Raw genomic sequence first — 12,044 nt, 5'->3', positions numbered from 1 at the left:
TCCTCCCGTTAATTCGCTCCTCCCGAGCTTCTTTACGGCCACTACAGGACGCTCAAGTGAGGACAAATAATACAGAACCGATCTTTTCTTAAAGAAATCAGAACAATTCCAGAGTCGCAGAGGGCGGTGTACCTGGAGGTGGCTGGGACTGCGCAAAGGCAGGTTGTTCCCGAGAAAGGAGGGAGGGGACGATGAAGTTTCCCCTCATTTCAAGTCAGCTAACATAATTTCGGTGGTCGGCGTGCTTCTTTGATTTATTGTTACTGTATCGAAAAGTAAAATTTAGAGCCACTAATATGTTTAGGATATGTGCGTGTTTATGCTAAGAGAAGTTGGACCTTCTCCAAAAAACATAACGGGAATAGTATGGATGCAATTATGAGTTATGTGTATCTGCATTACACATGCACACCGAGAGGCGTATAAATAATCCACTTATCTCTTCTGCATATAACCATGCATAAACATTTGTGCTAGATATTAACTTTTCCACTCCTTTGATTGAGTTGTGCGAGCGATAAGCCCTTACCGCATGCAGGGCTGAAGGCAGGAGCGCGAAGAGACGGGGGGCTGATAGGAAGGAGCTTCTCCTGGTACCTGCATAGGGGTTATACCGGGTGTGCGAAGCACGGTGTAGGTTACGGGATATAGGGTCGCGCTAATAGGCGACGCGAAGCATTTCGGGTGTGACAACTGCCCTTTAACACCGGGGTTAGTGCAGCTTCATCCCTGTTGCCTGTGTGAAGACCTGCGCATCCTACTCCCAGGAGGATCAGCCCCTCCCCGAAGCTGGTCTGGGGTTCGAAAGGCTGCGTGGCTGTGTAGCGATGCTGAGGTTTGCGTCAAGCATGTAGTAAGGTGTACATTATCCTCCTCTCCCCTGATTTCCTTACAAGTCAACAGTTTACCTTGAGAGAGCTCCCTCCTTTCGGAAGAAGCTGCACCCGCTGAATTTATTTTCTTTTTCCCTCCCCCCTGCTATCAGCCAGGCTTCAGCTGTGGCATCGCCCGGAGCGCAGCGCTGCGGCCACCCCCGGCCGCCACCCCCCGGGCGCTGCCCGCCCGGAGCCCGTCCGGCGGGGACACCACCCCATCCCCGCTTTCATTAACGCTTTGGTGATTAGCGAGAAGCCTTGGAAAGAAGAAGATGACGTTGGAAAAGCAACTCCTGATCGTTAAAAATAATGTGGTCCTGGAGTTATTAGACATACCCGTTTTGCGTATTGGAAATCTTCCCCCCTGGTCCCTCAGGCGGTGCTTTAAAGGTTTTAATGCTTTATTCTAGAGGGTCTGAGCTATAATCTGGTGGAATCCCCCTAGAGTCTGAGGGTTCCCCCCCTTCCCCCCCCCCCCCCCCCCCCCCCTTTTCCTCCTTTCTGCAGTTACTGTCTTCTTCTTGTGGCATGAAGTACATCAGTAGGAGTTGGATGACACGAACCTCTGGAGGCAAGAAACCTGAAACCAGGCAGGCAGGAAAAGTGACAATTAGAATTAGAGTTAGAATAATTACTATTTTTCACAGAACAGGTTGCCATTCCTTGCTGTCTTTCCACTGAGAAGAGTTCCTGTTGCATGATGGTCGGTTAAAAAAATCAGATTAATAATTTCCATCGGACGAAACGCGGTTATCTCCATCATTTGACAGATGTGACGATAATTGTGATAACGATACGAGTAACTCCGTGTGCATGTATAAATAAGTGTGTATATAATGCCCCACAAGGAATTTACATTAGTATTAAACGCTATGTCCACATCTGTAAAATTTTGGACAACGATCTGGTGTATTGCAACAGGAATGGTTTCTCTGCTCTTGAGAAAAGTTTGGGTCTTTCTGTCTTTCGGAATTTAACTAGTTTCCCCTGGTTGGGGTTTTTGGCCCAGTTAGTGTGAAAGTGAGTGTGTGTGTGTGTGTGTATGTGTATGTGTGTCCCCCCTTTTCCCACAGTCATGGGTACACACCACCACAAGCGCATCATAAGAGACAAACCTACTGAAAATTTGTCCCAGCAACTTACTTCTGCCACCAAAACGGGGCTTATGGAGGAAAAACCTGTACGTGGAGCCCGGCCCTAGCTCCAAAGGGGGCTCCAAAGGGGGCCCGGGGGGAGTGGGGTGGGCGGCTCGGAGCCGGCCCGGAGGTGTTAATGCCCCTCTCGTCCCCTTCAGGTGAGGCCGTTCATTTAGCTCGGGATTTTGGGTACATCTGCGAAACGGAGTTCCCAGCCAAAGCTGTTTCGGAGTACCTGAACAGACAGCACACGGACCCCAGCGACCTCCACTCCAGGAAAAACATGCTGCTTGCTACAAAGTGAGTGCCGAATTAACTACCCCCCTCTTTCTGCCTTCCCCCGAGAGAATCCTCCCTGTCCTTAAACCCTTCCTCGGAGCTTGTTTGGAAAGCAGACGGAATTTCCAGTCCCTAAGTTACAACGGCCCCGCGGGGGGTGGTGGGGTGGGGAGAGGGTGCTTGTATCGCCCTATGGGCAGGTTAGACCCTATAGCCTCTGCGTCCCTCTGCAGCGTGGGACAGGCTGTCCCTATAGAGCGTGTAAGTGACTGTTCCCTAGCTACTGTACAGCGTTTCCAGGCCACCCCCAGTTAAAAAATCTCTATGGAAAAGGGACCAAAAATCTATGCTTTGCTTCCACAGCATGTATGTCTGTCTGTCCCTTTAGCTGCTCACACACACCTGTTTGTCTGCTACCAAATTACATCTTTTCCATACAATGTAATAAATCTGAAAAAAGGAAAAAAAAAAAAGACACACCCACTACCCCACCCCCCCCAAGACACTACCATATATTGCTAATGATCCTCAGTTTGGTCCTCCCCACCCATCTATCTCCCTTGGGATTATCTCGGTGGATGTGCTGTATGTGGTGATTTATACTTGACTGTGCCTCCCAGGCTGCTAACCGGGTGCTTCATAGTTTGCTCAGGGCCTCAGCAGTGGGTGCTGTCTCCACACATCTTCATCTATCTGGCCAAAAAAGGGGGGGAAATAAAAAAGAGAAAGAAAGGAAAAAAAAAAAAAGCACCCAGCCCAAACAGCTCTCATTCATTTCATGCTCTGGGATGTGGCTTGTCTCTGATGACAGTGTAATTTAAAGAAATATATGGAGGGTTGAAAAATCATTTGCTCAAATTTGTCCAGATGTTTTTTAGACGTGATTGGAATTTGATTGCCCTTTTCCGCAGGGTCAGAAGATATTAATGTCCCAGAACTTTAATTGCTCGCAGACCCTGCTTTGCTCTTTGAAGATGTAAAATGTTGGACTCATTACTGTTTGTTCTCCAAATTCAAAGTTTCCTCTCTTGCACTTTCTTAATGGATAATGCACATAGAAGTAGACCTTTATCTTTCCCCACCCTCTGAAACCTTTAACCCACTGGGAATTTCAGATAATTTCAGAGGATGAGCACTGAATGTCTTTTTTAAGGGTTTCTTTTTAAATTTTTTTCTTTTTCTTATCTTTTTTTTTAATTCCAACCCTTTTTTCTCCAGTCTCTGGGTAGACATCTGTCTCAAAGATACTGTTCCTTTGGGAACCCCACCAGCCCCCAGGGTTTCTATGTTGCCTGGGTACCTGTTGACTTTGAAGGCCTTTTGGACCAGAGCAATGCAAAAGGAAGTGTGTGTGTTCGTGTGAATTCATTAGAAAAATCAAATCTAATTTTTCAAAGGTGTGAGCAAGCAAACAAAAGCCAGGTGTCACCCCTGATGTGTTAACTGGGGTGCTACCACCCAAAAATGAAGTAGGAAGTGCTTGCTTTGCTGCTCATACAATGAATAAGCCAGCATGGAGTCCCAGAGTCCTGACCTTTCTTGACAAGGTGGCCCAGCCTGAGCAGCCTCAGAGGAGGCTCCGTTTTGGCCCTTCCCTGCACCATGTTCCCGTGCCACCCAGTAGCTCTTGTTGTGTGCTTGTGCTTTCCTCCAGGAACAGCACTGATGGGAGCTGTTTAGAGCCAGGGTCAGGCCTCCAGGAATGTGGGTGGTTGGCAAACCCATGGCACCTCTCCCTTTCAGCCTGGTTATTTTGAGAGCTGCCAAGCAGGACGGGGTTTTCACAGTGCTTGCAGCTGTCGGAGAGATTTCTGTCTCCAGACCTGGTGTTAACCTGCAGTTGTGGAAATCTTTCTCCTGAAGAGCATCATTTGGAGCGGGGAGCTGTTGGCTCACCGTGACCGGTCCCCGAGCACTGTTGGGGGGGAAAAGAAGGTGGCAAAAAGGTCCTATCCTGGCTATTTGGATCAGCTCTGGCCTGAATCTGCCCCTTCAACCTTGGTTGTCTAGGAGAAGTGTGGGATGAGCCTAACCATTGCTTTTTTTTCCTCTCTCTCTTCCTCTCTTTGCTTTTCTCTCTTCCGTGCAGGCAACTTTGTAAAGAATTTACAGATCTCTTGGCCCAGGACAGGACGCCCATTGGAAACAGCCGGCCCACCCCTATTTTGGAACCGGGCATTCAGAGCTGCTTGACTCACTTCAGCCTCATCACTCACGGCTTTGGGGCCCCCGCTATCTGCGCTGCCCTCACGGCCCTTCAGAACTACCTGACTGAAGCTCTCAAAGGCATGGACAAGATGTTCTTGAACAACAACACTGCTAACAGGCACACATCTGGCGAAGGACCAGGTAGTAAAACTGGAGACAAGGAAGAGAAACACAGAAAATGAGAGAGAGAGAGAGAGAGAGGGGAAAAAAAAAAAGACAGGAAAAGAAAAAAGTTAAGTAAATAAAAGGAGAAAAGAGAGAGATAATCTTTTAAAACAAAACCGTCTTAATTTTAGCTTTAAAAATACTGGATTGGGCTTTGGAAGAATTCTATTAGGTAGGACAAAATAATAATAATAATAAAATCATAAAAGAAAGACAATAATTTAAGATCAGAGGAGCACAATGGCGCAAGACCAGTGGTTCAGAGTCTCTTGCCAGGAACATGTGAAGACAACCACCAGGATTTTTTTCCCACTTCTGTTCTTTCACATTTTTTAAATAATGATTTGAGGGGGAGGGAAATATAATAATAATTATTAATAATAATAATAAAAAAAGACATGAATAACTTATTGGAAGAAATCGGAGAAACATTTTTGGTGTCAGTGCTTTGATTTCTTGAGCTGCACAGTCTGTCTTGCTATTATTTTTATTTTGTTCTCTTTTATTTTTTTCAATTGAATGATGTCCTGTCTCCACCCTAGCTAAAATGATCTTCCAGAGCGTTCCTTTCTGAGCAACCCCATTGCCTCATTCACCTCAGCTCTTCCCATCTCATCTCACCACCCTGGTTCTGTCTAGACTAGGAAAGGAGGGGAGGCGAGCACCCAGACCTCTCACAAAGTCATCAACACCAGCCAGTTCAAGCTGCGTTTGTGGCAGCATCTTAACGTTAGATGCCATTAGATAGGAAGTTTCAAGTCGTCATAGCTCGGTTGAATTAGCTAACTCTATTTTTTAAGATTTTTTTTATTTTTCCTGGTCTAGACAGACTCTGTTTAGATTACCAGCGTTTACAGGTGTGTATGGGCGTGTGTGTGCCTATGTGTGTGCATATGTGTATGCACATACATAACTTGATAGGGGTGCGTGTGTATCCTATGTATGTTTGTATATATATATGAATATATATGGATATATACATATATATATAAAATATGTGTGCGCAGTCACACATATTCATGCATGCAAACATACCTTTGTAAATTAGTACTTTGACAGTAAAATGCCTTGTTTATAATGGGTTGCAAAATTTGAAAGTAAGGTCTGGTAAAATGTCAACACTATCTGAGTTCTTAATTTTCTGAGGTCTCCTCTTTTTCTCTAGGGAGTTTTATATTCCTAACTATGCCAATGTTTCAGTCCTTAATTTCTTTGAGTAATGTGTGTGTGAGAGATATCTTCCCCCATTTTTAAAGAACTGTTAACAACGACAAAAAATGAGTGATATGAGTATGTAATTCTTTCTCAGGAGTATGCACTATTTTATTTTCTTCTGTTTCCTAAAGCTTTGCCCGCTTGGCTTATGAGCTTCTTCAAAGAGGACTAGAGATCCCTACACAATATATCAGGTACAGAGAAAAAAAATCCACAATTCTGATATTCTGATACTTTTCTTTTTTTTTTTGCTTTTTCAAATCAAAGCCAGTTGTTTCCGAATTCTGTAGGTGCACTTCTTTAAAGAAGCTCAAAGGGAATAATTTGAATGAGATAAAAATATAAGTTGAAATCCAGGTGTAAAACTGCAAAGAAAATAAGAGCTGTGTTGAATGTTATCGCACTTGCTTGGCACTAGGGTTTTGTACCCAGGGAGGAAAGGGCTGCCATGTGAGCTGGCTCCTCGTGATGGGAGTGGGGAGGGCTTGCCAGGGAATATCCTGATTTCTGAGCTCAGTCAGAGGAAATCTGTTTCTCTTAGAAAGCTTTTTTAAAAAAATGTCTTGTGACTCTTGCTTTAGAACAAGTCAGTGTGGTAGGGGGAAAAAACTTCTGAACTCCAATGTTTTTCTCAGTGGTTTGGTGTCTGACAGGATGTCTTATGCATATGATTCAGCAGGGGGTGGAGGGGAAGTCTGATGTCTTTCCTTTTTTTTTTTTTTAACATATATTTCTTTGTCTTCTATGGTAAAAACAATGCTGAAGTGTAAGGATATGAATTTCTGTTTGGATTCTGCCATATTGGGTAATTGCATGTGTTTCTCAGTGGGGTAAGGTTCGTGCACTAACACATCTTTTTGCTTATGTCAGAACAGTTACTGGGTGTGGGTAAATCTCTCCTGGAGTGGCTGGCAAAACTCCAGTGGGGTCAGGCCTCCCCCCGGGATGCCTGTTAAAGCTGCAGGACTCAATCCCACCAACCCAAGCAGGCACACCTGAACTCAAAGCAAGGGAGACAGAGAGAAATAAAAGAGAAGCTTTAGCCTTGTTTTAATTCCTAGATACTTTGCAAAGTGGATGGTGGGGAGTAATAACTCAGTAATACTTTCAACATCCCCCAACAATTTTTTTGGGAAAGAAAAAAAGTAAATGAGCCTCTTGACTGTCACCTTAGTGTCCTTAGCTATCTGAGAACTGGCCTGCTCTGCTTTTCAAATCTTTGTGCAGCAAGCAAAGGTTGGCTTTTGTTCCCTACATGTGTGCTGGACACGCATGTGGCAATAGAAATCCAGGAATCACCCAGACCCAAGGAGCACTGACCCCTCTGGAACTGCTCCTCATTCACATACCTTTGGTGCTTCTGGGGCAGAGTGCTGTGGGGCAGAGTGTCACATGAAAAAAGGGGGAAACTGAGGCAGGCAGCCTTCTCCATGGGCTGCTGGGATGAGCTGGAGGCATTCTTCTACCCTGGCAGTGGGTTTGGTAACTGGCATGCCCCTGCAGATGTCACCAGAGAAGGTGTGGATCCCTGGGTAATGTAGATCTCATGGATCCCTCACCAGTATGCAGGGGACCCCCAGATTGAAAAGCAGCCCCCAGGCAGGCCCTGGACCTCCAAAGTCTACCCTTTGCCAATCATTTCCAATTTCAGCAGGCCCCTGGGCAAGGACCACCCAAGCTCCAGCACAGGGCATACCCCAGCAGTGATGTGTGGGAAAGGGAAGGAGTACATGTGTGTGTGTGTGTGTATCTGGGGAGGAATGACTGGTACCACCTGCAAGCACATCTCCCTTCTCTGCCTGATGAGAACCTTCTCTTTATTGAAGCAGAGCACAAAGCGTTGACAGTTGCTTTGTCTGGCCTCTGCTTTTGCCTTGGTGAGGAGCCCATGGGTCCAGCCTCCCCACATCACCCAGCCCAGTGGGGGCTGCTGCGGATGGGGAGACCCCAAGTTAGCTCTGTCTTCCACCTCCCAAGCTGCACATGCAGGGACATGGGGTCCTGCTCCCTGCCACCCCAAGAGCTTCCAGCTGAAGGCTTGGCGGGGGTGGGGGTGTTGGGGATGCTCCTTCCTTGTCTGTGGGGGAATGCTGGGGATGCTCCTTTTAACTGCAGAAGACAGTATCCCACCACCGTTGTGTGTGAATGAGGAGAGGGAACCACTTGCAACTTCTTGGGGAAAGACCTGTACACACACGCACATGTTCATGCATGTGTGAGGGCCCAATCCTGCTTCTGCTGTTGCTGAAAATCTCCCTTAGGCACAGGTTTGGTCACCTGGACCAGGACCTAAACCTTGAGAAAGTTGAGGGAAGAGTTTCAGCTTACTCCTGGCAACTTTGGATCTGCCCCTCGTGCCTTCTACCTGGAAGAGACAGACTGCAAATGCCAGACTGGGCTTCGCTCAGGCAAAATAAAGCCAATTAAGATTCCCATTGATTTCAGTGGGATGCCCCACATTTGCTCCCCAATGTATGGAGACAAAATTCCATGAGGTTTCTGATTTAAATGCAAACAGGGAGAAAACACGGCACAGGAGTGTATCCATCTCTGTTCTTCCCCCTAGTCTAGTGCTGGTCCCAGAGGGAAATATCCGTTCCTGGGTGGCTCCTAGCAGTGCGAAGGACTGAGGTCCCCCCAAAACTAAGCCCAGCCTCCCACTGGAAGGTGTTTTCCTGCTCCCCTGAACTTTCCCAACCCGATTACTTGTGTCGGCGGGGCACCTCAGACGTTTATCTGATAATCGAGTTATTAAAAGATTTGGTTTCCTCGGGATCATAAATCAATAAACAGGAGGATTAACACGGCAGCTTTGCTTTTTAACTCAAGGGAAAAGTTTGAGGAGAGACCATGAAAAGTTTGTTTTCAAACCAAACAGGTGGGTTGCTGTAAATTTTATTTAATTTTTAGTCTCACTTTTTTTTTTTTTTTTTTAATAACAATTCTCTATTTTCCGTTGGAAAGATCTTTGGTTTTGTATGTTCCCTGACTTTTTTGTTTGTTTTGTTTTTCTCCCTGGTTGTTATTCACACAAGGTGTGAAGGAAACAAGAAGCCAGTTTGATGGGAATCCTTTTACAACCCGATGATTTCTTTAAAATTGGGTTGTGTTTTGTCCCACCTAATAGAAATTCTCTGTGAGAAGCTGTTTCAAGTCCCTTTGCATCCCAGACCAACCTCCCCCAAAACCCCCAAATTTGCATTTGGGGCTGGGGGGGAGGGGGGAGGATGGTTTTAAGACCTTTAGCTGTGCCCAAAGGGCTTATTCCCTTCCCTTGCTCATCTCTTTCTGACCAGTTTATCACGCAGACCTGTTCAGCTCTGTTTTAATACGTTTCTCGGAGAATTTGGTGCTCGTTTCAGCTGCCGTAAGCATTGCCAGATCGATCCGGCTAACCCCCTTGCCCCCTCCGGCTTCCCTGTGTGAGAGACCGTAGGCTTTTTACAAATAGTATATTTTCTTATACAAAGGGAAGAAGTAAAAGAAAATATCCCCAAACACACTGGCAAACGCCTGAACATTTCGAGAGAGACAAAACATTGTGTGTCAGCGAGAAATAAAGGAAAAAAAAACCCCAACAAAACAACCAAATGAAACCCAAACAAATGCAAAGCTCTGAAAAAGCGAATGAGAAACTGGAAAGATGGTAGAAAAAAAATAATTCTCCTTTTATACCCCAAACTATCCCTTTAACCCCCTCTTCTTGAAAAATCTGACCATGCAGTGAGAAATATCAGTTTATCGACTCTTCCTGAGAAGAAATGTGGAGAGGCATTCAGTATTGAGTTTGTATATATTTATTTATGCTTAATTTAACGGGAATGTGTAAATATGGCGAGCAAGTAGTTTTTGGGTTATTTATCTGTGAATCTATACCTCTGTGAATGGGTGGGGGAATTTAAAAAGAAAAAGTAAAAAAAAAAAAACAAATAAAAAAGAAAAAAACAAAACCAACAAAAAAAAATCCCGCTTGACTAGATAGTATCCTATCTGAATCTTTTCTGTTCTTTATAGACAAGCTGTTATGGTAATGGGTAGAAATTGGTTTCTTGTCCAGTGATGACCTGATTTACATAAATAATAAGAATAAGAATAAAAAAAAAGAGATTGTTGTGTTTTGTTGTATTTTCCTCTTCAGTTTTTTTGAATGTTGGTGCTGCTTCGATTCTGCAGACGGATTTACTTATAACACCAAGAAGTCTTTATTTTCCCAGTCTAGGCTTTGGGGAAATTCAGGACATGTCTCTACAGTAAAAAAAAAAAAAAAAAAAAAAGAAGACAATAAATATTGCTTCTCAGAAATGTTGGTATTTTATTTCTGTCTGACTCAAAAGTGTCCATATTTTTACCACTCTTACCTCTTCATTCTAAGCAGACCTATAATAAACCTCATGTCATGTGAACGTGAGCTTTTGTTTCATTTTGCTTTTACCAGCTGAATTAGCAGCAAATCCTTTTTTCTTTTCAAAGTATTAGCCATTAATGTTATGTAAGCCTTCAGTATCAGGAAACATTCCCCCTCCCGCCCCCCGCTGTGTTACTGTTACTATATGTTTCCCTTATGTATTCATGGATGTGAGTGTGTGTGTGCTCTTCTATACAGATGGGGAGTGATGCTCGTATTCACAACGCGGGATTATTTTCTACCTTTAGGTCTACAGTTGCAGCACCGCTAATTAGCAAAAGGAAATATTCAAACCAAAACAACTTTTTTTTCCCCTCCACCTCCCCTCCCCTCCGTTCCCAAATCGCCTTTATTTAGGTTTGTAATCGACACTCGTGAAGCAGAGCTGAGAGGAGATCCGGATCCCCTGGGCTAAGCCGGAGCCACTCCGGAGTGACTCGGGGTTTGCCCTGCGAGTGGGTGAAGGAAGAGAGGGGGAAGACTGGGAAGATTAGGGCCTCAGGATTATTAATAATTTTTTCAATGTTGTTATAGAAAGAACCTTTCTTTTTTTTTTTTTTTTTGTTGTTCTTCTCCCCCCCGTAAATCAGAGGCTGGAAAGGGACTGTCAATATAACCGTCCGCACAGTCACCCTGAAAACAAACACACACGTGTGCTCAAACAGGGAACCCGGAGGGTGGAAACCGGTTTAAAGCATTTCCTTTACTGCGGTGAACTGTTTTAGCTGAATACCCGCTCTGAAGACTTTCTGGGTTGGGTTTTATCCTTTGGTTTTTGGAGACAGTGGTGGTTTAAGAGGACAGGCGGGGAGATGCAGGAGCTGTAACAGGCAGTGGATCGGTTTTTGCAACTTAACATTTCTCTCGAAGGGGGTGGGGGAACAGCAAAAACTAAATCCATTCCCACCTCCATCTCCCAAACTACCTCCCTTCTCCCTCTCCTTCCAGCTTGGACTACAGGAACCGACTCAGCTGATCGTCCAAGGTGTCCAAAATAAATCATCATCATCATCATCATCATAAAAAAGCCCCAACAACGTTGCAAACGAGGACCCCAAAGTCTGTTTTATGGGGAAGCTTTGGAGGCTCGGCTGCCTCGGCTTCAGCCAGGCTTGGACTCAGCCGTGACCTACTTTCCCTCCGTGGTGTGATGGCAAAACCGCCCGGAGCAAGTTCGGGGGGCCCGGGATGAAGAGAGCGGGTGGGGATGGAGGGGGGGAGCGGAACGGTGGCAGCAGCGCCCGAGGTCCGAGCAGGGGGAAAATGAAGTGGGGGGAGCAGCCGAGCTGCAAGCAAAAGAAAAAAGGGAATCCCCCCACCCCCCGCCCTTTCCTCTTTTTTACCGGGGCTTTGCAGGGCAAGGAGTGGGGACCCCCAAACCTCCCCCAGCCCCCTGACCCAGCTGCGGGCAGGGGTGGGGGGAAGGTGCCGGTGGGCAGGGAGTGCTGGGAAGCCCAGCGACACCGGAGCTGATTTCCAAAAGCCAGGGTGCATGCCATGCTTTTTGAGTTTGTTTTGTTTTCTTTTGTTTTAATCGCACCGATGACATTATTTTTAGTACAGCATACGTTTTGCATGAAACCTTTCAACGCAGCTCTCGCAGTTCCCGGCGGAGACTGAGAGGGTTGTTGGGGGACGAGGAGGGAATCAGGAAGTTTCTCTGTTGTCCCAGAACTGTGCAACAGTTATGTAAAAAGAGGATTAAAAAAAAAAAAAAATGCACCAGGGAAAGCTCTTTTGTAACTCAGCAGAAGCACCCGC

General features: G+C 45.6%; 1 protein-coding gene across 5 annotated transcripts in view; it reads left to right on the top strand.

Annotated features, from left to right (window-relative positions):
* Positions 1-10,122, top strand: part of TFAP2B (transcription factor AP-2 beta) — a 32,461-nt gene extending 22,339 nt beyond the window's left edge. For 4 of the 5 annotated variants that reach the window (XM_056344625.1, XM_056344628.1, XM_056344627.1 and 1 more), the window contains 2 exons: positions 2,170-2,311; positions 4,380-10,122. In XM_056344625.1, the coding sequence (XP_056200600.1) occupies positions 2,170-2,311; positions 4,380-4,680 (443 nt within the window). In that variant the 3' untranslated portion in view covers positions 4,681-10,122. The remainder of the gene's footprint in view (positions 1-2,169; positions 2,312-4,379) is intronic. The other variant, XM_056344624.1, reaches the window with a different exon arrangement.
* Positions 10,123-12,044: the final 1,922 nt, after the last annotated feature.

The sequence above is a fragment of the Falco biarmicus genome, chromosome 6 (assembly GCF_023638135.1).
Source record: "Falco biarmicus isolate bFalBia1 chromosome 6, bFalBia1.pri, whole genome shotgun sequence".
Classification (NCBI taxonomy): Eukaryota; Metazoa; Chordata; class Aves; order Falconiformes; family Falconidae; genus Falco; species Falco biarmicus.
Note: the sequence above shows the minus strand (reverse complement) of the source record. Positions and strands in the feature narration are given on the sequence as shown.